At 49.3% G+C, this 23064-nt stretch overlaps 3 protein-coding genes across 5 annotated transcripts in view; 1 reads left to right on the top strand and 2 right to left on the bottom strand.

The window, feature by feature from the left end:
• Positions 1-86: 86 nt before the first annotated feature.
• Positions 87-22820, bottom strand: LOC141944699 (uncharacterized). 3 transcript variants are annotated; one of them, XM_074871752.1, is made up of 7 exons: positions 22708-22820; positions 22551-22604; positions 21925-22066; positions 20886-21031; positions 19477-19639; positions 13063-13165; positions 87-187 (listed from the first exon to the last, which is right to left on the bottom strand). In XM_074871752.1, exons 1-7 carry the CDS (start codon positions 22768-22770, stop codon positions 100-102), a joined length of 759 nt encoding a protein of 252 aa, XP_074727853.1. In that variant the 5' UTR covers positions 22771-22820; the 3' UTR covers positions 87-99. The 3 variants fall into 3 exon arrangements, with proteins under 3 accessions (XP_074727853.1, XP_074727852.1, XP_074727854.1); XM_074871751.1 differs by lacking the exon at positions 87-187 and adding an exon at positions 2438-2798; XM_074871753.1 differs by lacking the exon at positions 87-187 and adding an exon at positions 7408-7782.
• Positions 7705-10096, top strand: LOC141944700 (transmembrane protein 140-like). The gene is given in 5 exon segments (XM_074871754.1): positions 7705-7805; positions 8320-8513; positions 9311-9802; positions 9805-9879; positions 9882-10096. Coding segments are annotated over 4 exon segments (666 nt in total). The 5' UTR covers positions 7705-7805; positions 8320-8500; the 3' UTR covers positions 9968-10096.
• Positions 22821-22894: 74 nt separating the features above from the next.
• The window catches only part of LOC141944698 (homeodomain-interacting protein kinase 2-like), a 53813-nt gene continuing 53643 nt past the window's right edge, over positions 22895-23064 (bottom strand). Inside the window, 1 exon segment of the mRNA XM_074871750.1 lies at positions 22895-23062. Coding sequence (XP_074727851.1) covers positions 23034-23062 — 29 coding nt within the window. The 3' untranslated portion in view covers positions 22895-23033.

Below are 23064 nucleotides of genomic sequence, written 5' to 3'. Positions count from 1 at the left end.
GCCAGCTGGCAAGATGCATCTGCCGGGTCAGGTCATGCTGAGAGAATGGGCAGGGCCTGGGCTGCAGCAGTGATTTTGCCCCTTGAGGAGATGTGGTCTTCACCTGCTGTCAGTGCCGGGGCTGTGCCTGTCACACCAGCCAACACGCTGGAGATCCAAGTCTTTAGAAAGAAGATACATGAGCCACCTGCAGTATGGAGGGAGAGGTGAAGTTAAAAGTGACTCTCCCTCTGCCAACCTGAGTCTGGGCACAAATCATTACAGCTGTAATTAGCTTCTGTGGGACAGGCAGTCCAGTTAAATACAGTTTAAGTACAGTTTAAGTAACGGTACAGTTGAGTACATTTAAGTGTTATGTCTGCTAAGAGCTTGCCTGCCAAAGACGAGATTAATAAAGAATGCATTTGTAAATGCTTTTGTAATCTTGGGTGACATTAAAGCACTTTCTTCCCCAGCTGCAGCTGTTTGTGCCTAGTTACTGTGTACCCAGGGTAAAAGTGTCACAGATCATGTTCTTCTAGGCTTTCCTGACATTGACATTGCTTAGAGGAAGGGGAAAAAAAAAAATACAAAAGCTGACTTTTAATACTTTGTTACTGTGGTTTTTAGGTCCAACTGGAGTACTGTCTCACAGCCTGTAAAACACTTGATATCAGCTTTTCCTCCCTCCTACTGCTCTTTGGGAGGTGTCTTATCAGCAGGGTGTGTAGTGAAGACAGGTGCTAGATATGTACCTGAGAGGAAACAATTTCTAGCCCAAAGGTTGCTGTCACTCAGGTACTTTCATCTCACCTGCACTGGACACCTGTTCAGCTGCTGCCTGAATGCAGTGGCACCACCACTCAGGAGGCTGCCACACTACTTAACTTCCAGCTTTCCTGGGTGCTAGCACTGCTCATGTCCCAGGGCACCTTGCTCTGACACAGCCAGCCACCCTCCAGTGAGCACTAGCAGCTGCGCAGCTCAAGAACACGTATCAGCTGTCAAGATCAGTTGGGTGGCACCAGCTCTTCTCTTCCTCTCCCTCTCATGTTGATTGACCAGTGGGGCTCAACATAGTATTCATGCTCTGGAGATGTCTGGTATGACTCTAGTCCAGTGTCATTTGAATGGCAAAAACTTGCTTTCCTGGGAGCCAACTAGGAGTGAGGACATGTTCTTCAGCTGAGCTGCATGCTTACCAAAACAAAATAATCATGTTGTCTTTGGCACATTCACTTCCTGATTTACAGTTTTATGCATAGTGAAGCAGTTTCAGTGGGAGCTACCTAGAGTGTCTTTATCCCTTTATGCCTTTATTAGGAAATAGATGAAGAAGGGGAGGTGGGCATGTGAGTTGGAGTCTGCTCAATATGAAGAAAGTCTTAATCCCCACAACTAGTCACCTGAGTAAATGGCTTGATGTCCAGCAGTGTCTGCTTTCTGTAACTCTACTTACTGTAACAGTGAGTAACTGTATCAGCCTCAGCCACTTACTGAGTCTGAACTGGCCAAGACAAAATTTGGATGTTTCATTGTGATTTTTTTTTTCCTTCTTCACTCTATTTGGAAGTTTCCCTAAGATTCTCAAGGAGATGAATTATTCACCAAGCAGCTGAAGCCACCATTCCTTGATCATAGTAGAAAAACTGGAGAATCATAAGCCACAAAAATCATTCCAACCAACAAATAAAATACATGTTACACTCAAAAACATTTGACAAAATCTGTACACAAATAGTCAGTCTGTGGAACTCTTTGCTAAAGGATGTCATGGATGCAAAACACGTACATGGATTCAGGTGAACATGTACCTTGTAGCTAGGCCACTGGGAGTTTTTGAATAGACACATACTGTTGGGAAATCTCCCCAGCTGAAAAGAGAATCTAGGATAGTGCTTGGGAAAACTATTGGATATGCCTGTCCTCTTCCTGCTCTCCCTGGCCATCCACGCACGGTCATGTTGGAGGCAGGGCGCTGTGACAGATGGTCCCTTAGCCTAAACCAGTATGGCCATTCATGTGTTCTTACATAGCTCGGTAATATTTTATTTATTACAGTCATATACCTGCATAGTTTGCATTTTCTTAATGTGTACAGCATTGTACAGACATTTGGGAGAAGAGGTGAAAAATACACTGCTTAAGACAGGTACTGAGTTTTGTCTCCTTTAAATTTCCTAGCACTTGGGATTGCCCAGTAAGCCAGTCCGTGAGCTTCCTTTCCCTACCTTGTCTCTGTCTCTACAGCATGCTGCATTTTAATCTGTACACTGGAACCTACTGCTGCAAAATCAGGGCCATCAAGTTTTGAGCATTTGAGAGGGGCTGAGCTAGTATTGCCAAGAATAAATAAAACCTAAATTATTTGTATCTGCAAGAAGAAACAATTGGCCAAATACTTAAAGTACTTAAAATGTATAGCTGGAAGGAAATATCCCATACAGCCCCTCTGTTGTGCACTGTATAAGAAATGAGGAAAAATCATACTGTATTACAGCAAGACAAATGTAACAGACAAAAAATTAGACACATAGGCACAAGTCATCATTACAAGTCCTCCCAGAGACAAGTGGGTCAGCTTTGTGTCAGGGCTAAAACTGCATCCAGGTATGGTGAAGAAGGGCACCTTCCAAGCTAAAGGCTGCAGCCAGCCGGGCACCAGTCCTGGGGAATGAGTTCTGGGAACCTTACATCTGATACTCCGTGGGATTAGGGTTCAGTCTCGTGGAAGCGCACACGCAGACAGCACAAAGCCATTTAGCTTTGCACTGCCTTGGACTCTGGCTTTTAGGTTGCCAGCAACCTCCTCAGGACAGCTACAAGAAGAAAAGCGTAGCGTTGGTTCTGTTTCACTGAGATATATTTTTAGTTGTCAGCAGATTACAGATGAGAAAAAAAATAGTCATTTTACAATTTCTTCTGCACAGAAGTGCTTTCTAAACAGTGTAGAAGAATATGAACTCCAACCTCTCTTCTCACCAGTCTAAGGACTCCCACAGGAATCCCTTAAATCTGGTACAATGGGGCAGAACTAGCTACAGCTGAGAGGGTTTTTGAGTAACTAGAGGAAACAGAGTTCTGCTGTGGAGATTCCCTCAGGAATGGGGAACTGGGTCATGACCAACTTCTGGGAAGCAAGTATAGTAGCTTTTAAAACAGCAGGCTAAAATAACCAAAACACTTTTGAAAGTCCCAGCTCATCTCATGCTTTATTTGTGATTGCTAATATTACTAGGACTGCTGACAGTGTTGCTGTGTGTGCTTCAACTGCACCACAAGAGACCAAGAGCTGCAGGTAGTTCATTCCACTGTAAAGCCAAGAGAACATCTCCTTAACGCACACAAGGCATTACATTTCTATTTCAGGAAACAATTCCAAGAAGGAACAATTGCACAGGAATTTAGTGGAAGCTGGCTCCTGGGAAGAGCTCTGCTTTCCCGCTCACAGACACCAGGCTCCAGCAGCCCAAACAGTCCATCCCGTCTCTCCTACCTCCAGGCACACACACGTAGAAGCCCTGCTCTCCTTCTCCTCTCGCTTCCCGTTCTTCCTCCATGAGACATGTTGATGATCATTCCCCTGCTTACCCCACCCCCACACCCATCACACCTATCCTCCCCAACTGCTCCATCATCAGATAGACTTCAAGCAAGCCACAGGGGCAGCCAGGGGACACCTGTAAAATGTCCCTAGGAAGGAGAACAGCGGGCATATTGCATCCTGCTCATTCTTCAAGCACAACCTTCCCTGCCCAAATGCCTCGAAGGAGAAGGCAAGGGAACTACCTGGCAGAAAGGCAGCCAAAGATGTGGAAGGAGGCCTCCAGAATAAGAAGGTCAGTGGTACCAAGGGCCAGTCTTGAGCCAGAGGTTGTACCTCTCCCTGCTGGCAGCCTTGGCATCCCAGGAGGCATTACAAGCAGCAGAGACTGAGACCCTGCAGGGGAGGAGACACAAGCGTCCACAGGAAACACTGAGGAGACTTTTGCCATAGGTGCACAATCAGGGAACCAGTTCTGGCCAGGAAGATGCCACAACCCTAAATGTTGTATTTATTGCTCTGAGCAGTGCTGAGAAGTCCGGGGAGATGGAGGTGTGCGCAAAGGCTAAAGCCAGGATGTGTGGCCATCTGTCACACTCATGAAAGCTGAAGCGTAGGAGATGGGAGGGGGGTCAGACACCTATCTAGGAGGACAGTGGCTCGAGAGAGAGGTGCAGTGGCATGATGGAACAGACCCACTGTAGCAAACAGGACCTCAATGCAAAGTGAGGATGTTTGTGAAGGAGCTGCCTGTGACTCCTGCCCACATGTGGCAGCAAAACGGCAACCTCCACCGTGGTGCTGAGGTCAGCTAAGGAACTGGCTGGTCACCACATCCAAATCATATACATTTTTCCATTCTGAATGACAAAAAAAAGTGAGTGGTGTGAGGCGAAACTGCGTGACTGCCCCTCTTGAGAGCACAAACATGCCTCACGCCAATGCATGTTTCCTCTCTGGAACACGGGCCTCGCCTTGGTGGTCTCGGCTCATACCTCACTTTCCAGGCAGCAGCCCCAATTTTAGATGATAGCCATATTCAGCCCAAAGGCTTCCTTCTGTGTCCCTGCCATTCACCACATTCAGCTCAGCAGCTATGGCGTGCTAGGCTTTATTTGCTGCAAGCCTTCTGCCCCTATCCCTGATTTCTCCCACCACAACCCCTGCCCAAGCCATCTGTGATCTGAATCACCTCAATCCAGATTCTTGTCCTTCTCAGTGCTAAAATTAGTCCACGCACACAGGCCAGATAGTAAGGCACCTCCCCACTGCCACCTGCCTGATGGCTCTATCCATTGAGCTTCTCAGGGCTTCCTCCTATATTTCCTTTCACCTGCCTCTTGTGCTCTTGGATGTGAGTGTCAATATTAAAGGCTCACAATATATGTACCGCCTGAAGGTTTCCAGACCATGCCTAAATGTGGAATTAGTAGGTGGGACTCTGGGAACAGCTTCATGGCTAGGTGTCCCACATGTATCACCCCCCAACACACACCTAACAGACCCACCACCAAGGCTGCTTATAGGACAGGACAAATGATTCTGGACCTGGCCAGGAGGACTAAAGGAAGGAGAGTTTCGCCCTTCAAATCACTTAAGGTTTCACAGGTTTCCTGTTGCAGCAGGCAGCTTGCCACTTTGCACTGTGCCTACACAGGCAGTGTTGGCGGGTGAGGGGGAGCTCGGGCAAAGCTGGGTCTGGGAGCAGCGTTCAAAGTGCAAGACGACATCAAAGTGGTCAGTGAACTCTGACAGTGCTGCAGCACTGGGGTCAGCACTGGGACAGTCAGTCACCTCTACAGAAGTGTCCAAACAAAACAAACTTGTCTTAGCCCCCACAGACACCCAAGCCACCCTAGTAGTCCAGGTTTCCTGGGTGAGCTTAGCCTGGTCAGTTATCATGTCGCTTACCACAGCCAGGAGAAGAAAGCCTACCCCCGGCTCAAACACTAGTGGCTAGGCTCAGCTTGTTTTTTTCACTCATATTTAGATGACGCAGTATCAGAGAACTACACGAGGCTCCCATGGCCCTGAAAACCAAAACAGAGAGCAGAGGCAGACACCAGTGACACAGCAGGGGCTGTGGTGTCAGAACCCATCCAGCATGGGACCAGACAGCAGCCACAGACCAGCTCAGCTCACTGGGGCAGTACCTCAGCACTTTCCAGCGCTGTTTCAGCTCTACACCCAGCCAGATGGGCAGCCGTAAGTATCCTCCACTGGGTCCCTCACCTTTCTAATGCCGCTAACATCTGGGGAGAGCTGCCAGGAAAAGAAGTGGTGCTGCAGGGTACAAATGTCTGGGAGGGAGCAGGTCCTTCCCCAGCTGTGGCACACTTTTGGGGCAGTTCATCTGTAGTGTGATCTGTGTGCTGCTGGCTGGTTTCTGTTTGCCAGCAATCCTTCTTGTCAGTGGCCTTTCTTAACCTGTGGTTTCCCCACAGCCGATCCTGTCTGAAGGGGGGAAAGAGGGATCCTGGGGTGGGGAGGTGGGGGGGGAGGCAGGTAGCTTGAAGGAAAGGTGCCAACTCCAAAGCTGCCTTCCTTTCTCACTGCTCTTTCACAGCATTACTCAGCAGCTGGGGAGAGGGGATGCAGGAAAGCCAAGTCTTCTGGGGGCTCTTCAGTGCAAGAGAAAATGCCCATTCCCTCACCCCTTTGCATTCAGCCTGTTCACCGCAGTGGGGTCTGGCAGCTCCACAGGGATCTGTCCCCTGCGCAGAGGGGCCCAGGCACTCAGTCAGCAGCTCACTGAGCAGAAGGCACAGCCTCAGCCTGGGAAGGTGCTCACCTGCCTATGAGCCAGCAGAGGGAAGGGCCCTGCAGTCCCAGCGGCACAGAGGGTCCCTACAAGCCCCATCTCACACACAGACACCCCAAGGACCTCCTGACCTGTGCACAAGGAGCCCGGGAGGCTGAGACACAGAGCTCTCCCATGGTGAAGTTCAGTGCTTCCACTGATGCCTGCCCAGAAACAAGGGGGCTGAAGCCAGGCTGGGGCTCACTGTGCCATGCTTGGGTTCCTCTTTCTTGCACCTTTGTGGTACAGCTGCAGACTCTCCCATCCAAAGGCACAGGCACCTCCTTAGAGGCCGAGGGGCTGCAGATGTCTGGGAAAAGCCCCAGCTGGACACCGAGTGACAGCTGTTTCCTGTTTATCTCCTGCTTCTCAGCCAGGCTGCCTCCAAAACACCCCCAGAACCAAGCTGCTGAGCTCACAAAAGCTGCGTCTGCAGTTGTGCTGGTGTCAGGGTACCAGGTCTCAGCTTTCATTGCCAAACTGTATGTTACCTCCTGCCATGCGCTCTCTGCCCCAGCTGGCACAGGGCACCCATGCCAGGCATGTTTCTGTCCCTGTCACAGTCACACCTGGGGACAGGGATTTACCTGGTGGGCTGGGCTGGGGAGGCAGCAGGAGGCTGAGGGGCAAAGCTGCCTGCAATTTAGCAGAATGAACAGAGGAGCATCACTGCAAAGAGAAACTAGGTTTTTACAGATATGAGCCTCAAAACAGAGGAGAGGGCAGAGATACCATGGGATTTTTCTGAGCCCTCACACACGCAGAGATCACATAGCAGCACAGTGTCACTGAGGTGGCTCTACTCCACCCCTGCCATATATTTCTATGAACCTTCTAGGAATTTAATTCTCTATCCCCTCTCTGGTAAACATGTGCAGCTAGGACAATTTTTAATTGCTCTTATATTTTATGGAGGTGGGGGTAAATAAAAGGTAATGTGAGATGATTGAACAAAAGCCTGTTTCTACAAGCCTGCCTTCTTTAGGAAACCAGTCTACAGAAATTCCACAGCAAGGGCTGGTGGGTGGGAAGAACCAGGAGCTAGCTGGCCTGTACCGGTCCCAGCTCTGAGTTCTGACAAAAATCCTGGGGGAGGTGGTCAGCTAACCAAGAGCCCCCTCCAAGCACAGCTTGTTCTCCCTCTGAGGGCTGTGAGGCAGGATGGCAGGGGGAACAGTGGGCAGGTGTGAGCCCTTGCAGGACAAGGAGAGGAGGAGCAGCAATGCCTGGCTGCAGGAGAGAACGCATACAGACAAAACAAGAGGCAATACCAGGGTCAAGACAAACCCTAGAGAAATTACATGTGCACAAGGTCTCATTCTGCAGCATGTTCTGGGCCTGAGCACAGATATTTTCCTGGTCATTTGTGTCTCCACTGTAGATTCAGAACAATGGGCATTCTCCACGTGACCTTCCAGTCTTTTCAGAAGCCTGTTGTGAAGAAGATCTCCAAGGGAAGCTACAAGAAGGGGAAGGAGACACGTCAGTGTCTGGATGCTGTGACGCCCTTCCATGCTGATGTGTGCTCCTTCTGGCTATGACTATGTGGAGGAGAAGTTTGGGACAGAGAAGCTTTATCCCTGTGCAAATTAAACATAAGTGACCCACTCCCAAGTATCCAGGGAGACAGGGAGTGGGAGGGGGATGCTGAAGGGTCTCTAGTCACCAGCACTGTAGCCAGGCACCAGGTGCAGATTGAGTGGGGTCTCTCCTGGCACTCTAAAAATGCAGAGGCTGTACCAAATCCACAAGTGGCTGGGGGGTGATGGCCTATGACACCCAGGACATCAGGATGATCTATCACCAGGCAATGGGCAGTGGAGGGGAGACAGCAGGACCAACGTCATGAAATTCTTGAGGGAAGGTGGTAAATGACTCACAGGAGAGAATGCTTGGCAAAGGCAGGAAAGGGGTTATTTTCAGAGCCTCAAGCTGGAGGCTGAGCTTGAAGCCAATGTCTCTGAACTCCTTGCCCTGTGTTTGTTCCTCTGTGCAGACCTGGGTGGCTAGTGCTGCAATGCCATGTGGCTCTCCAGCCAGGGATACCCCTTCCTGATGCCACTTCCCTGTTTTTCTGCATGAACCAGAAGCCTGCAAGAGGGCACTGAAGACAGTCCACGTTTCTGGGAGAGGACCAGGGAGTCGAGTTTGCCAGGCAGTCTGAGAGAGGAGCGAGGATGGCAATCACAGGTCTGTCACTGCAGCACCCATTTCCCCAGGCCTCGAAGGAGGGCGAGTGGCTGCAGGTGGGTCCGGGGTGCCTCTCTGTGGTGGACAACTGCCTGTCCACGTGGGGCATCAGTCCTCACACAACAGGAACAGAGGAGCACCGTGTCTGCCAGCCTCAGTGGGGAGCAGAGCTGCAGGTGATCAGCCCTGCTGTGCCCAGAAATGTATGGGCATGCAAGGGCCTCAGGGGTACGTGGGTGCTGGAAACACATGTCATCAGTGACATCAGGTGTCCTAGAGCTATGGGGGGAGGAGGGGGCACACAGGGAGGCAGGGGGAGCCCTGCACTTCAGACTCTGTCATGCCTGCATTTTACTCTGTCGTCCAAAGATCACAAGGGATGTCCTTGTCTGAGCAGACCTGAAAGAAAAGCATTTCCCCAGAATAGCTTTTAACCCCCTCCTTACCAGACAGCAGTGTTTGCTCCCCTCCCATCACTGCAGTTTGCTGACAAATGTCTCTCTTGTCCAACATGAGATCACGGTGCAAAGGGCATGTGTGGGGCTAAGGGAGTCATACTGTCCTCCCAGTTCTGTTCCATGCTCGGGACATCATTAAGCCACCTTTGCTGTGACCAAAAATGCACCCCCCCTCGACCCAGTAACACATGTGCGGCACAGTCAGAGGCAGGACTCAGATGCTCCTGCTCTAGTTGCAAGGGGAGTCCTGAGACCTCAGTGACACAGGCTCAAAGTACATCCTGGGAAGGGTGCCATAACACGCAACAACCAAGGGGTCCCCCCCTTCATGTTTTGCAGCAGGCATCCCCAAAGCAGACTTTACCATGCTATCAAGAGAGCATGCAGGTACCAGGACGGGTTTGCTGCAACAGAGGTACACCGGGCACCTGCTCTATGCGCTGACCCTACTCAAGTCTGCCGGGACCTTGGTCTTGATGCTCTATGCGCTGCTGTGGGAAGCTGGGAACCTGGTCGACCTCCCTGACAAACGCATTGGCTTTTACAACTTCTGCCTGTGGAATGAGACAGCCGGCCGGCTACAGTGCCTGGAGTACGAGCACCTGCAGATGATGGGCATCAGCCTACCAGGAATAGTGATAGCCAGAGTCTGTGTGTATGCCTGCCTGGTCTTCAGCATCTTCTACCCCAGTTTTGTTGCACGTGTGAAGTGCACAGAGGAGACAGAGGGCTGGAAGGTGATCACCGTCATACTCATCATCAAGACGATAATCCTGTCTGGAGGTCTGGGTATATTTCTTTTCCAAACCACACAGTGGATTCAGCCCTCTGATTGGCACTGCTTGGGTCTCAGGCTCTGCTACTGCTCCAGATTCTCACTGCCACTATGTACCTCAGCTGGGCCAAGCACACACCTCGTGTCAAACCCCTTTTACTGCGGAGGCCCTGCCCATTGAGTTTGGCAGTGAAGAAGATGCAAGATGCAAGAGCTATTGATAACCTGATTTAAAACAGTAATCCTGCTACAGCTTTAGTCACCGACACAAATCTGATCCTTAGTCCAAAGGCCCCCGTCCAGCCATGCTCTGGCACACAGCTGCGTGCAGCACTCCTGCAGCGAGCAGGCAGCAGACACTAACACCCACAGCACAGTGTGGAAGCTTTCTGGCAACAGCAGCATGTAACACACCCCTCAGCCTGGGGCACAGCAGCAAAGCAACAATATTTCTGGTCCTGACTCAGAGGACAGTGAAGGGGGCAGATCAGAACTAGCACACAGTGGACACAGCCCTCTGGCCAGATCTAACCTAAGTATAGACAGGCAGAGATGCTAACAGGCTTCTTTTCTTGGAGTTGCCCAAAGACACTCTGCTTCTTCTCCACCTCCTGGACTAAGCAGGGATGCCTCTGAGGCAATTGTGACTCGAGGAGCTCTGGCTTCACACTGCCATCACTATAGTGATGATCACTACAGTGGTGGCCCTGGAAGTGGAAATACTCTCTTCAGCAGGAGCCCCTGTACTTCACCTGCTGGAATAATATCTGGAGTGACTCTGCTTTAGTTCATTGGGGTGAAGTGGCCCACATCCAACCCCAGCTGCAACAGAGCACCTGGAGGGGCAGCCTAACAACTTGCTGAACACAGCCCTAATGAGGAGAGTTTCCACGAGGAAGCAGAGGATTTTGGTGCAGAGCCCAAGGTTTGTCCCCACTGATATTATGGAGCTGAGCCCAGCACTCCAGCAGCCTTTGAGACTCCAGAACTGGTTCTGTGCAAGGGCAGCTCACCACAAAGCTAACTCAGACCCACACATGACCCACACATGCCCCACACAAGGGTGCACTCGGGGAGATGGGCCAGGGCTGCCAAAGGCCAGGGCGCAGTGCCCCAGCTGGGCCATCGCAGCCAGAGCACTGGAAGGGGTCTCTCTGCTGCAGCAGCACACAGCACTGCTCCAAGGCATGTCTGTAACCTCACACAAAGCAGCGCTTCCTTTCCCCTCCATCCCCTTCGGGGACACGAGGGTCCATTTACTCTCCTGCTGCAGCCTTGGTGTGGATGTGGCTGTGGACGCTCATTTGACCAATTCTTTATTTCAGTAAAAGCTTTTGAACCTGCTCCAGTCTCACACGGTTTGTTCATCCCCCCACTTTGGATCGGGAAGAGGACACTGAGCCATCCTCATCCCGTCCTAAACCCCCACGCACACTGCCATGGGGTCAGCCCCCTCAGGATGGTCCCTGCCCCTCGCCAGTCTGCTCCCACCCATGTCTTCCTCTTCTATGGGAGGCCTGCCCGAGCCTGGGGGCAAATTCAGCATCAGGTCCAATGGGGACAGCGGGCCAGGCCCCGCTGCAGCCGGCACAGAGGGACAGCAAGGACAAGGGAGCCCCAAGGCTGAACCACGACTGTCTGGCTCTGCAGAGCCAGCAAAGGCCTTTCAGGGCCAGCAACGCCTGGCTCTACAGAAAACCTCAGAAAATAAACTACAACTGCATGGACAACTGCCTTTCTAAGGGGAAAAAACGGAAAAAACAGAAAAACCGTGAAAAAACGGAAAAACCGGAAAAAATGGAAAAACTGGAAATCGCAGAAATCGCGGAAATCGCAACACACAGAAAGATATTTGGGAAATAGTACAAAGGACTAAAGTAACTGTGTTTCACGTTGATGCTCATAGCAATACAGACGCTTTAGAATGACTTTATAACTCTGTTGCAGACAACTGGGCAAAAATTTCTCAAGTTGGACTGAAATTCCCTCAGAAGGAGGATCATGAAGGCTTGGTGAAATGGGCACACCAAAAGCGTGGGCATCTTGGAGAAAAAGCCACTTACAGGTGGGCTCAAGAGCGTGGTATAACAATGTCACTTGATATGATCAAAGCTGTAACTGCCCAATGTCCCGTGTGCCAACACATTCACAAACACCTGGTGCCAAATATTGTGAAAAGAGAACTGGGGAGAGGAAAATAGCCAGGACAAATTTGACAAGTAGATTATACTGGACCTTTACCCCAGGACTGAGGGTGTAAATATATCTGTACTGCTGTAGATACATATTCTGGATATTTGATTGACCATCCTTGTAAGAAAGCTACTCATCATAGTGCTATCTGTACTACAGACACAATAACTTCGTACAATGGAATTCTTTTGCAGATTCAAACTGTCAATGGGTCTCATTTTCAAGACAGGAAACTGCTCATTAAGCATCATTCTGCCGATCTCTGCACACCGGGGCACCCTGCGACCTTGGAGACGTCTGTGTGAGTTAAGCACAGGGGTGTCCTGCTGGTGGTCCCAGCCCGCCTGCCAGCTCCTCCACACAGGGCAGCAAACCAGTCCTGGCCATTTGAACTCCTTCCACCCGCTCCAAAAAATGGAACCAGCAGGGATTGCCTGGGCAGAGCACAACGGGCGCTGCTCCATCCCAACACCCCGCGTTCGCAAGCTGTCTGGATTTGCACTTCACACGTGATAGGGAGAAATCTTACAGAAATCTTTCATGAAAGGTTCATTTAGATAGATGAGTGTGATATTTTTAAAATTTGCATGTAGTTTTAGTGATAGAAAAGGTTGGGCAAGAGTGTTTAAGAAAAAAAAGCATCACAGGTAATACTGTCTCCTTCTTCCTACAAAAAATAAGGTCATGATCTGGAAAGGCACCTGCTGAGCTGACAGTTTATTACAAAGAGAAAACAGTGATAAGAGCAAAAGGATAAGGTTAACTGGTTAGAAGTACTGCTGTTAACTACCATACACCCAGTTGTCTCCTCCTCCACTTCACCCAACGCCTTTTCTGGCTTACCTGACTGTATCTCCCACACTTGTTATGAAGAAACAACAAAAAAATACCAGTCAGCTGATCTGGCATATTCACAATTTTTGTTCTCCAACTACAGCATGTTTTTTTCTTTCCCATATCACAGTTCTCATCAGTGTTAGTGCTGCCCAAGAGCATAGTGTTACCCAAATTTTTTTAACACTCACACTACTGATATTGCATGTCTTAGCTGCAAGACCTTACACAGCAGTCTATCTCTGAACCAGCAGCACTTGCACTATCCAGGAATAATTCCATTACTTACTTGTGAGAAAAAGACGACCTTGTGCTTCCAGAAGCAGACGCGTGGACTCCAGGCACTAAAACACTGCCCTTGCTCCTTGAGGAGCTAAAATTGTCTTCACTCCCTGGAAAGGAAGAGTCAAAACATGATGGAAATTAGAACTCAAAGTAACAATGAACCACAAGCATCCTTCCTTTGTCCATCCTGTGTGAACTTTAGAAGTTGTGTGAATTTCCAAACATCTCTGAGGACAAGCGCTGGATTTGTTCCAGATTTTTCACATTTCTTCACAACTGGCACTTCAACAAGAGCAGAAAAAACATTTGGACACAAAGCCCTCGCTACAGAAGCCATGTTAGGACTCGGGTGGGACGTTTGTTGTGACAACCTGTTTGCTTTCTCACAGCCACCAATGTGTGAATGAGGCTGCTCACGCGGCTCCTTCGGGAGCACATGGCTGTAACTGCAGGTTTCTCTTGCTTTAAACCACATGAAAACGCTACACGCTGGGAGGAAAGCTGCTTTCCTTTTGGTTTCTGAGCTGATGTATGCCTTGGCTAACAGGGTATATGCATGTGTATATGTACACACATACACAGGTTTTCAGGGGGCCCAGAAGCACAGTAAGGCCATTCCAATGGCCTTTAAATAATCCAATAATCACACATGGCTCTCAAGTGCTTCTCGGCGGTTAGGCCATCTACCCGATTACTGACTTTCTATGGATCACAGCTTTTATTTCCCAAGCTCTGGCATATACAAGGAAAACTGCTCTTGTTTTGCTGAGGTCAGCACTAGGTAGGTGTACCGAGAAAATCTTCTCGTCTGGAAAAACCCATCCTAAAGTGAGGACTTTTTTCAGTCTGTCACTCAAAAGGCAAATGTCCCAAGCCATCTCCAGGTCTTACGCTGCAGCCACAACTGTGTATGATGACTTTATCTGAGGGGCTGGAAATAAGCTTCCAACATGCTCTGAACAGCTGGTCAGGGGGGAGCATCTCTCACCTGGGAATGTCTGGGCTCCATCCTATGCACAGACAGCCCCAGCCAGCGGCTGCAGACGTACCAGGAACCCCATTTTTGCCATCATTCCTATGAGGGGAGATGCTGCTGCAGCTCCTGTCATCCCCAATGGGGCAGATAAACCTTCAGGTGCACAATCTCTCTGAAATCCTTCACAGAGCTGATGGTGATGGGCACGTCTTGCACCCCTGAATGCCCAGGACTGGGAAAAGGCCTTGTTGGCCCATGTCTTCACAGCCTTAAAGAGGATGAGACATCCAGCAACCACCCAGACCATCCGGCAACTCTGGGCAACCGGTCTGAGGATCAGCCGTGTTCGGATTTAACCCAACACTTCCCAAGCCTCACCAAGTCCCAGCGTCGGGATCAGCCCCCGTTTCTCTGTGCCTCTGGTTCAGCCCAGCCCAGACATTCCTCAACCTGATTTCAAAGCGCTGAATTGCACAGCCCAGCTCTTGCAAGGGGTGATCCCAGGGCCCAGCTGCATCACCTCTAACCAACTCCATACCAGTACAACACCCCTGATGATCAGACCTGAGTCACCACAGCTGTAACCAAATCAGAGCTGCGTGCAAGTTTGCAAGGGGAGGGAGAGCAGCAAAGCCGCTTTGTTTCACAGAGCAGTCATGTCATATCTACAGATGCAGATGCCAGTGACTCTCTCCTCAGGGAAACAAAATGGCCATGGGACACAATGTCTGAAGCTGCAACAGACTTTTCCTGATAAACAAAACTCTCCCATCTAAGCGACTAAGATACCAAATGCTGTCTTGGTATCACACTCGTCCCAAATCTACTTTTCCAAGTAAGACCTGAACAGGTAAACACGTTGTACAGCTTTCATACCTCTGGTGTTCAGGTTCCCAAAACACTCCTGCCCTTGCAAGACACCGGCAGCTTTCCAAAGCCAAGTCCTGGCTGTGGCACAGGGAACAGGAGCCCTAGCCAAGGCTCGTCTCAGCTTAAGTAAACCACATCATAATCAGATATCGCTATCAAAAGCATTTTTAGGAAGCAAGGCTTAATAATAGCCTCTCCCTGACCCGCCTGGCTTGGGGTGTAGCGCTGGGAAGGGCTGCCAGTAAGAGTTAGCAGAGCCTGAAAATGGAACCACCTTGAAGGCTGAGCTTTCTGAGAGCATGAACTGCAGCTGAGAGCAGGTACCGTGTACGACTTAACTTGTCTGGCCCCAATTCTGATAACAGCTACACACAAGTTTAACACCCAGCACAGGAGACTACTTATGCTGAAAATTAGGCATGTGGCTATTACAGCATCACCAAGAACATTTTAAAAATTAAAGGGGTCACTGCTAGTATCGGTTCCAAGTGTGTTAGTTATGCTCAAGCCAGCTCTGCATGTAGCAGAGCTTGACAGCAATGTTACTAGGAGACTTTAAAAAATACTTTCTCCCATTTGGTAAACATCTCTAAGCCAAACAACATGGTATCTGTCCATAAAATATCAACTGCAACATATTCCCCTGGGTACATTCCTTACACAGAGCCATGCAATAACCACACATGCACGCCTGGGGTATGGCATCCCAGTCTGCTCTTGCTCGCCATTACAGATGGTTGGATACCTTGCTGTACGGTCTTGCTGTTTCATAACCACCAAGATACAGAAACCACAGGACTTAACTTACTCATCTTCTTACTGTATAAACATGACCTCTTTATGTATATATACATACATATATGTCAGTCTTGATGCTAGGTTTTGCATAGAGTCATGCAGTGAAACAGAGCTGTAAGTAAACCAGTGCTGACACAGACAGCTTGTCCTAAAATCATAAAGCACTTAATTTGCTGAGCTTCCTCGCCTTCAAAAGCATCCTGTCATATGGCAAAGAGACTAAAATATGAACATGTATGTTCACCACTCTGGTGCAGCAACCAGAGGAATAAGTGGCACGCTGTCTCTGTAGATGGCTTTATTTAGAGACCCCAGGGGAAGAGAGAGCACCTGACTGTGTAAGAAGTTCCAGCAAAGCCATTAGAAGCAGCTGGAAAAGTAGAGAGAATTCAGTTGTAATGCCCACTATTGAAAGGACCTGTATCTTATAAGAGATTTATCTTAATTCCTCTTAAAACCTTTAACTCACAGCTACATCTCTAGTTCCAATCTTTACCAGCATAAGCAGTATATTTCCAGGAATCACTAAGCTGCTTCTTTTCTGTTTAATATGAGGTTGTTCCTGCAAAATTGTTTTTGTACACCATCTAGGAAAGAAAACCACACTGCTCACATGCACTGACAAACGTAAGAAACTGCAAAGAAGTGATGGAGTCTTGCTTTAGCATTTCAGGCTTTTCTTCAGCTAACACCCCTAAAAAAGACCCAATTTGAGGGCAAAGTCTCCCAGTGGGAAACATGCTCGATCCACAGTGTCATGCCCACAGCTGGTTTTGGGCTCCGGTCCCTGGCCTTTGACTTATTACTTATTTACTATGACTATACATGAGACTCTTGCCTTGGACCTACTACATATTTTGCATCAAACAGTAACTGGGTAAAGGTGAATATAATCCTGCAAGCAAGGAACAGGACCCAGCACTCTCCTCCACATGGACTGCTCTGTTCTTTGGGTGGCAGAAGTGGCTCCCACATGCTCTCCCTCTGCCCATGTCTCATACTCGCCACTACCATGAGGTCTAAAGTCAGTGGAGGAAGCTGAAGATGCTCTGCGGGTCGCAGTGGGTCAGGAACTCTTAGGAGAGGTGTGGATTTGAACTCCTTCGGTCTAAGGAGGGCTCTGAACTCAGATCTTTTCCCTGAGCTCTAACTGCTCAGCTGCCACACAAAACAGGGGGGTAGCACTAGCACAGGCCGTATTTCAAAGGAATGAAATGCGCTGGTTGCCTGCACTCACAGAGAAGGTCTGGCTCCAGTTCAGAGTGAAGCCGAGGCACGCACGTGGGCACGCTCTGGACTACAAGTAGGTGGCCAAGTCTGGGAGACAGGCACTCCTCTCTGGCATCTCCTGGGCATGGGTGGGGGTGTGTTGCTGCCTGGACCACTCTCTGCTGTGGATCTCTGATTGCAGTACCTAACCAACCCCTCTTATTTTCGATGCGCTTCAGTCATCAAGCTCAGAGGTGGGAGCTCTGCTCCCAGAATGACGGTGAGAAGCCGAGCACAGCAATGTCCTGGCATCGCCAACCCTAAGGGTACCAACAGGCAGCCCCTCCCCGTCCCACTGCGCTGCCCGGTGAAGCCATCGCTCCCCACTCGTGGGTGGACGTCCACCCGACTGCGTGCCTGTGCTCCCTCATCAGACAGAGCTGTTAATCACGGCTCAGCTGATTGCACGGCGCCGTAACAGCTGGTAACTCGGGCAGCTGGCAAAGATGCAGTCAGAGGAGACGTGGAGCAAAACTTCCAGTGTGAGTCCCCATCAGTTGTTCAAACCTGCTGGGTGAGGAGACTTCCAGCTCAATACCAGACAGAAGACTTTGGGGAAGAACTGCAGTGTGGATCCTGCTTCACTGCCTTTAGATCTAAACTTGATTTTACTCTTTCTCCTCAATTCATACTGCTGGTTGTCTCATCTAAACTAATTCTTCATCCTGATTTTCGCTCATCTAGCTTGCTTACTCTTCTCACTTTGAAAGAAGGTTTGTTATCAAATAGTCAAAATTTAGCTCATGAAGCAGTTTTCTGATCTCATCTAAATACTATCATTTTGGTAGTAATGGGAACTGCATTAATGCAAATTATAAGCACTGCAGATCTCAAAATAAATATGGAATGTGACTTGTGTATGCTGTGAAACCACAACCAGTCAAGCTCTTCTCTAAACACAGTCACTATGAACTAGTGAGTAGGCTGAGAGCCGTCATATATATAGATTCTGCATATCACGATCATCTGAGCTTGTGTGTTTCTTAATTGTTTTCAATTCATGGATTTGTAGAGCAGCCACAACAGACAAAGAGCATTACAAGAACTTTTGTTTCCTGCTTTATAGACCTTGAGGAGATTCTTCATACAGAAAACAGCCCAACCTAAATATTTTTCTGTGCTTCCATTTGCAGTTGGAGCTGTTCCAACACCACCTTAAAACTGGCTCCCATCAATTGTCTCTCCTCAGCCTGAAATGAGCTTTGTCAGGGGGAATACATATTCACAGAGTAGAAGGGAACAGATTGGGTGACTTCTCTTCCTCTTCAAACAAAAAGGCTCTTTCGATCAGAGACAGAAAGATGCTACTCTGCTACACCAACCCCATCAGGAACACTGAAACTGGAGGTTCAAGAAATACAGATAGTCGTATAACATGATACTCAACTTGCATGACAGCTTTATAAAACGGATGTGTAAATCCACCTACGGACTTTCTGACTTAGAACAGATACTTATCTTTTCTAAGGAAGCACGTAGTGTCACCTCAGAAGATTTTTCCTATACCTGGCACTACTATTTGTTCTGCTTGAAGGGAAAGAGATGGCAATATATTTCAAGTGCCTTGGGGAAGCAACGTACACCTTGCAGTGGTGGGAGGCTGGATTTACGAAAGGATGCGAGGTCCCCAGCTCCAAAGGGAGAATTTTGGAACTAGCACTCTCCCTGTCTGCCACCTCACTTGGGAAATCCCCGTCTCAATCAGCAAAGCTTCTCAGCTGTGGGAAACGCTTGTTCCTGGGCATGCCTAGAAGCAGGCCGGCTTTAAAAGCGCTGAACAGCTCGGTGCCTGGCTCCTCTCTAAAGACTGGGGTGAGTGTTTGTGGTGGTTTAGGCCCCACCAAGAACATTAGGGTCCACACAAAAGCGGCCCAAGGAAAGCTCTTTTCTGCTGTCTGCTTCATTGGGGAAGGGATCCACCTGGGATTTGCAGGGCCACATTAGCTTTGAACTGGGAGGAGGCTGCACATCATCTCCCCATCACACCACCTGGGACAGGCACAGCATCCAGCAGTAAGAACCAGATGAAGAAACGGGGTTCCCAGCCTCTCAGCTTATCATGGCCCTCTCCAGCTCCTCCGTAAATCCACCCCATTTAGGACGCCTGCCTGTCGTCACTACCTGCTGCTACATGGTGGGATCCCAACAGGCCTGAATTTCCCACAGCTCCCACCTCCATCAGGAGACCCCCTACCCACCCCCTGCAGCCAACACACCTGAGAAAACTAAGCTCTACAATCTAAAGTTTTGGGCAAAGTTGGGCAGCATCTATCTAGTTGCTCTTCCAGATGCTGGTTTCTGTTTTATTTTCTTCATTGTGGTTTATTTATTGGAACTGGGACTGAATGTGCATTTCTCCCTTGTCCTAGCTACAATTGTAAAGGAATAAAAAAAGTTTCCTTTTAGCACATAATACTACAGAACAGGACTGACAAGTCTGTTTTATGGTTATTCTGCCTGTTACATTGCTACATTCACATATGAAAAAGAAAAAATAACACAAACCTCTCTCGGTGGGGTCATTAGAAGAGTTGCTCTCACAAACGATGTACAAGGACGAGTCAAAAAGCTCAGCCAAGACCTGCTCAGTACATGCCCAAGCTGCCGTCTTTGCGGAGGGCTCCTCCTGTGCCTGCAGCGGTGGCGTCTGCCGGCCTTCACATGGTTCCTGCCAAGAGAATGCCACCTGTCAAATATTCAGGCTTTAGCTGCCCCTTCTCCGATCTGGAAGAACGACTCAGAAGACAACACAACGACCGAGGACATCAGTATATGCAACATCTGGTCCCTCCAGCCTCTACTTCTGCAAAAAGCATTCACAGGAGAAAGTGCTGGAAAGCTGGCGTGCATTCAACCTGTGCAGCAGCAAACCCCCCACAGGCTGGAGGGGAACTTCCTCCTCGATGTACTGGTTTTCTTTCTGGTAAATCTGAAAGGCAAGTGTCTTGTGACTGGCCAGACTAAGCTGCCTCAGCATGCCCTGATCTCCAGACACGTGGCTTTACTGGGATTGCAAACAAAGATGACAGTTAGCTGTGGGACAAGCAGAAGGTGCTCCAGGATTTTCTGTACTTTCCAGCATTCCTATTTTCTACTCTGTTTGTTATAACAAACAGGATCTCCTGTTATATCCTTATAAGGCAAGAATGAAAAAAAAATGTATAAGGTTGAGTTACAATGAATAATATAGGTTTACCTTCCCAGCTTACTGTTGGTGGGGAATTACTCATATCATCCATTAACTACTTGAAAATCACAGGTGCATTGCGCTATTTAGGTTATAAGGTAGGAGGATATTTTTTGAATTTCAGAGCCTTGCAAGTATTTGTTTAGGACGTTGTCCTGGTTTAGCTAGGATAGGGTTAAGTTTCCCCAGCAGTGGGGGGGAGCTCTAGCCAGATTATTCAATACCATGCTGACGTCACCTCCTGGCACCCAAGCGCGGGAGAGTCGGTGAGTACGTGTGTTATGCCATCTCTCTGCTCTCACTGCTGTATTGGTAGATATCTTGCTCTGTTCATTGTTATTACTGTTATTGTTATTGTTGTTGTTTGTTGTGTTGCTGTTGCACTGTTGTATTAAACCTCTCCTTATCTCAGCCCCGGGGCTTTGTATTTCACTCCCTTTGTGAGGGAGGGGCAGCGGCTGCGTGGTCTCAGACCCCAGCAGGGACTAAACCACCACAGACGTTACTATCATGAACACGGCTAAGCTAACTGCTTGACTTACGACTGTACGAGGTACAGAAAAAGCTTGCTCTCAGGCTTGTCCTCTTGATGAGCCATCTAACAAGGCAAAGTCCCAGAGCACAGCTGCTTCAAAGAAAGCAGTCTGCTGCCTCGGTTTTGCCCCAGAAACTGCAGATATATATGGGTTGTTTTGCTAGGGTTTGTGAGCCTGGTTTTGCCTCATACCTCTCTTCCTTCAGCTTGCCTGGCCATGGTTCCTCCTCCCTCTGCCAGGCTGCAGAGCACAGAGGGTGGTTGCTCAAGGTGCACGTCTGCCTGACATACCATCTCCACCTTTATTCCGTGGTCCCCAGGCTCATCCGAACACAACTCTGGAAAGCAAAGGCATAAAGAATGACACGTGTTGGGGTCTGCTGAGCTTTAAAAGTCATGACTCTGCCTGTTGATTCAGTAGGACAAACCACATCCCAAGACTGTGCCGCAGAATGACTCTTGTGAAGGAAGATGGCAAAAACCTACACCCCAACTGAAGAGGGACATGGTTGTGACTGTTGACCCTCTGATACCCTCTGTGCTCTGCAAGCCCTGCTGCCCTCCTTGGGAAGGACTCCTGGCAGCAGGCGTCACTCAGCAGATGTCAGACGTCACAGCCCAGAGCACTGGGTCTCACCGTGAAGAGCACGCACCTTCTCTTCCTACCCCTGCCAGAAGAGCCCTGGAGGTAACAGCATATCTGAAATGTGGACACTTGGTCTGAATTGTACCTGTCTCCTACAGGAGAGCTAAGAGACCTTGCTCAGAAAAGAAGGGCTACAGAGAACACAACACAATCTGCATTAGTCAGGCAGTAAGAGAACAAAACTTTCACCGCAGACCACCTCGTTCTGGTGAAATGCTATGCCAACAGAGAAGAACCTCAGTGCCACTGGGCAGCAGGGCAGCAGGCTCAGCAGGGCCCAGCAGTGGCACCGTTCACAAACCTCAGGCCACATCTGATGAGCATCTGGAAAGACCAAAGAAAGGAGCCCTGGCTTGTGTGCCAGGATACGCGCTGAAACCTGAAGAAAGGTCAATTAACCTCTGGCAAAGGTCAACCTAATTCACCCTGTTTGTTAACATTCAAAGCAGTGAATTCCAGGATGTTATAAGGGCAATGGCCACAGAACCACCACCCAAGGTGATGCTCCCAACTGCCTGTTCCAGGCGTATCTGGATCGATGGGCTTTGAGTTGGACATGAAATTAAGACCTTTACAGCATCCTACCCGTCTGCACATCAGCGTGTGCTCTGCCATCCTCAGGCTCAGGCACTTTCGGCTCCAGCTGCTCCTGCACTTGCTGCTCGGCCAGGGCTCTCCTGTGGTCTTCTCCGTGCCTTGGACTCTGAGAACAGTGATGTGGGATACTCTGGCAGGCGGAAGGAAAAAAAAAATCCATCCCAGATTACTTTCCGTATGTAAGTAGCACTCCTTCCGCCCAAAGGTAAATGAAGATGATCACCTCTCACCCCACAGACTTGCAGTTCAGGGCCCTCACCCCGAGGAGGGACTCGTGGGCTCTGTGCCCCATGGGGGTGTTTGCTCCCAAGGCCTGTGCTGAACCCAGCTCCTCGGGACCTGCCCCACAGGGCACTGCCCCAGCACCCTTCTTGGCTGCCGTGTGGTCCAGAAAAGCCACAGCCGGGCACAGGGCACCAGAGTGGAGCACAGGGAACACAGGCTGCCCATCTGTGCTCTCCACCCTGGCACTGGCAATTTCCACCCCAACTCCTCCAGGGAGAAAGAGGCCTGTGTCTCGATGGCTTCCCATCCCAGAAAGGCTGACCTTCCTCTCCTAAGGCCTCTCCCACCCATACACAATGCCAAGGAGGACAAATGTAGCCACTGCTTACTTTTGCCTGGCACTGAACCAAAGCCTCGATTGTCTTGGCAGTTAACTTCACTGGCTAGAAAAGAGAACAAAGGCCAAGTGGGAGAAACTCCTCTGATGGTCCATGCTAGAAAGCAGAGTCACTCCCTTGACCCAGATAGAACAACAGAGACACTTACAGATCCACTGAGGCCCAAGATGTTCATGAGAAGATGAATCGAGGGCAATGTGCTCACTTGCATTTCCTGGGCTCTGCTCCTTTGCCTGTGCACAGGGAATAGACAAAGGAAGAGCTCTGTATCACTGAACCCGGCTTTTTTTAAATAAAAAGTGTAGAATTGGTTCTCCCCCTTCTTTCCTCTTTTTCATTTCTTCCTTAAAGTCTCCTTCGTTCAAGTTTCACGCGAGCCTCCCATTGCATTGTTCATTTGTCATGTTCTTCAGTACAATAGCGGCTGCCTCACTGCCCCGGGATGGGTGCGTCTCTTGCTCCTTATTCCAGTGTTTAGATGTAAGGGTACTGGTTGACCTTGGTG

The sequence above is a fragment of the Strix uralensis genome, chromosome 5 (genome assembly GCF_047716275.1).
Source record: "Strix uralensis isolate ZFMK-TIS-50842 chromosome 5, bStrUra1, whole genome shotgun sequence".
Taxonomy (NCBI): Eukaryota; Metazoa; Chordata; class Aves; order Strigiformes; family Strigidae; genus Strix; species Strix uralensis.
The sequence above is the reverse complement of the archived record's forward strand: the minus strand, read 5'-3'. Positions and strand labels throughout refer to the sequence as shown.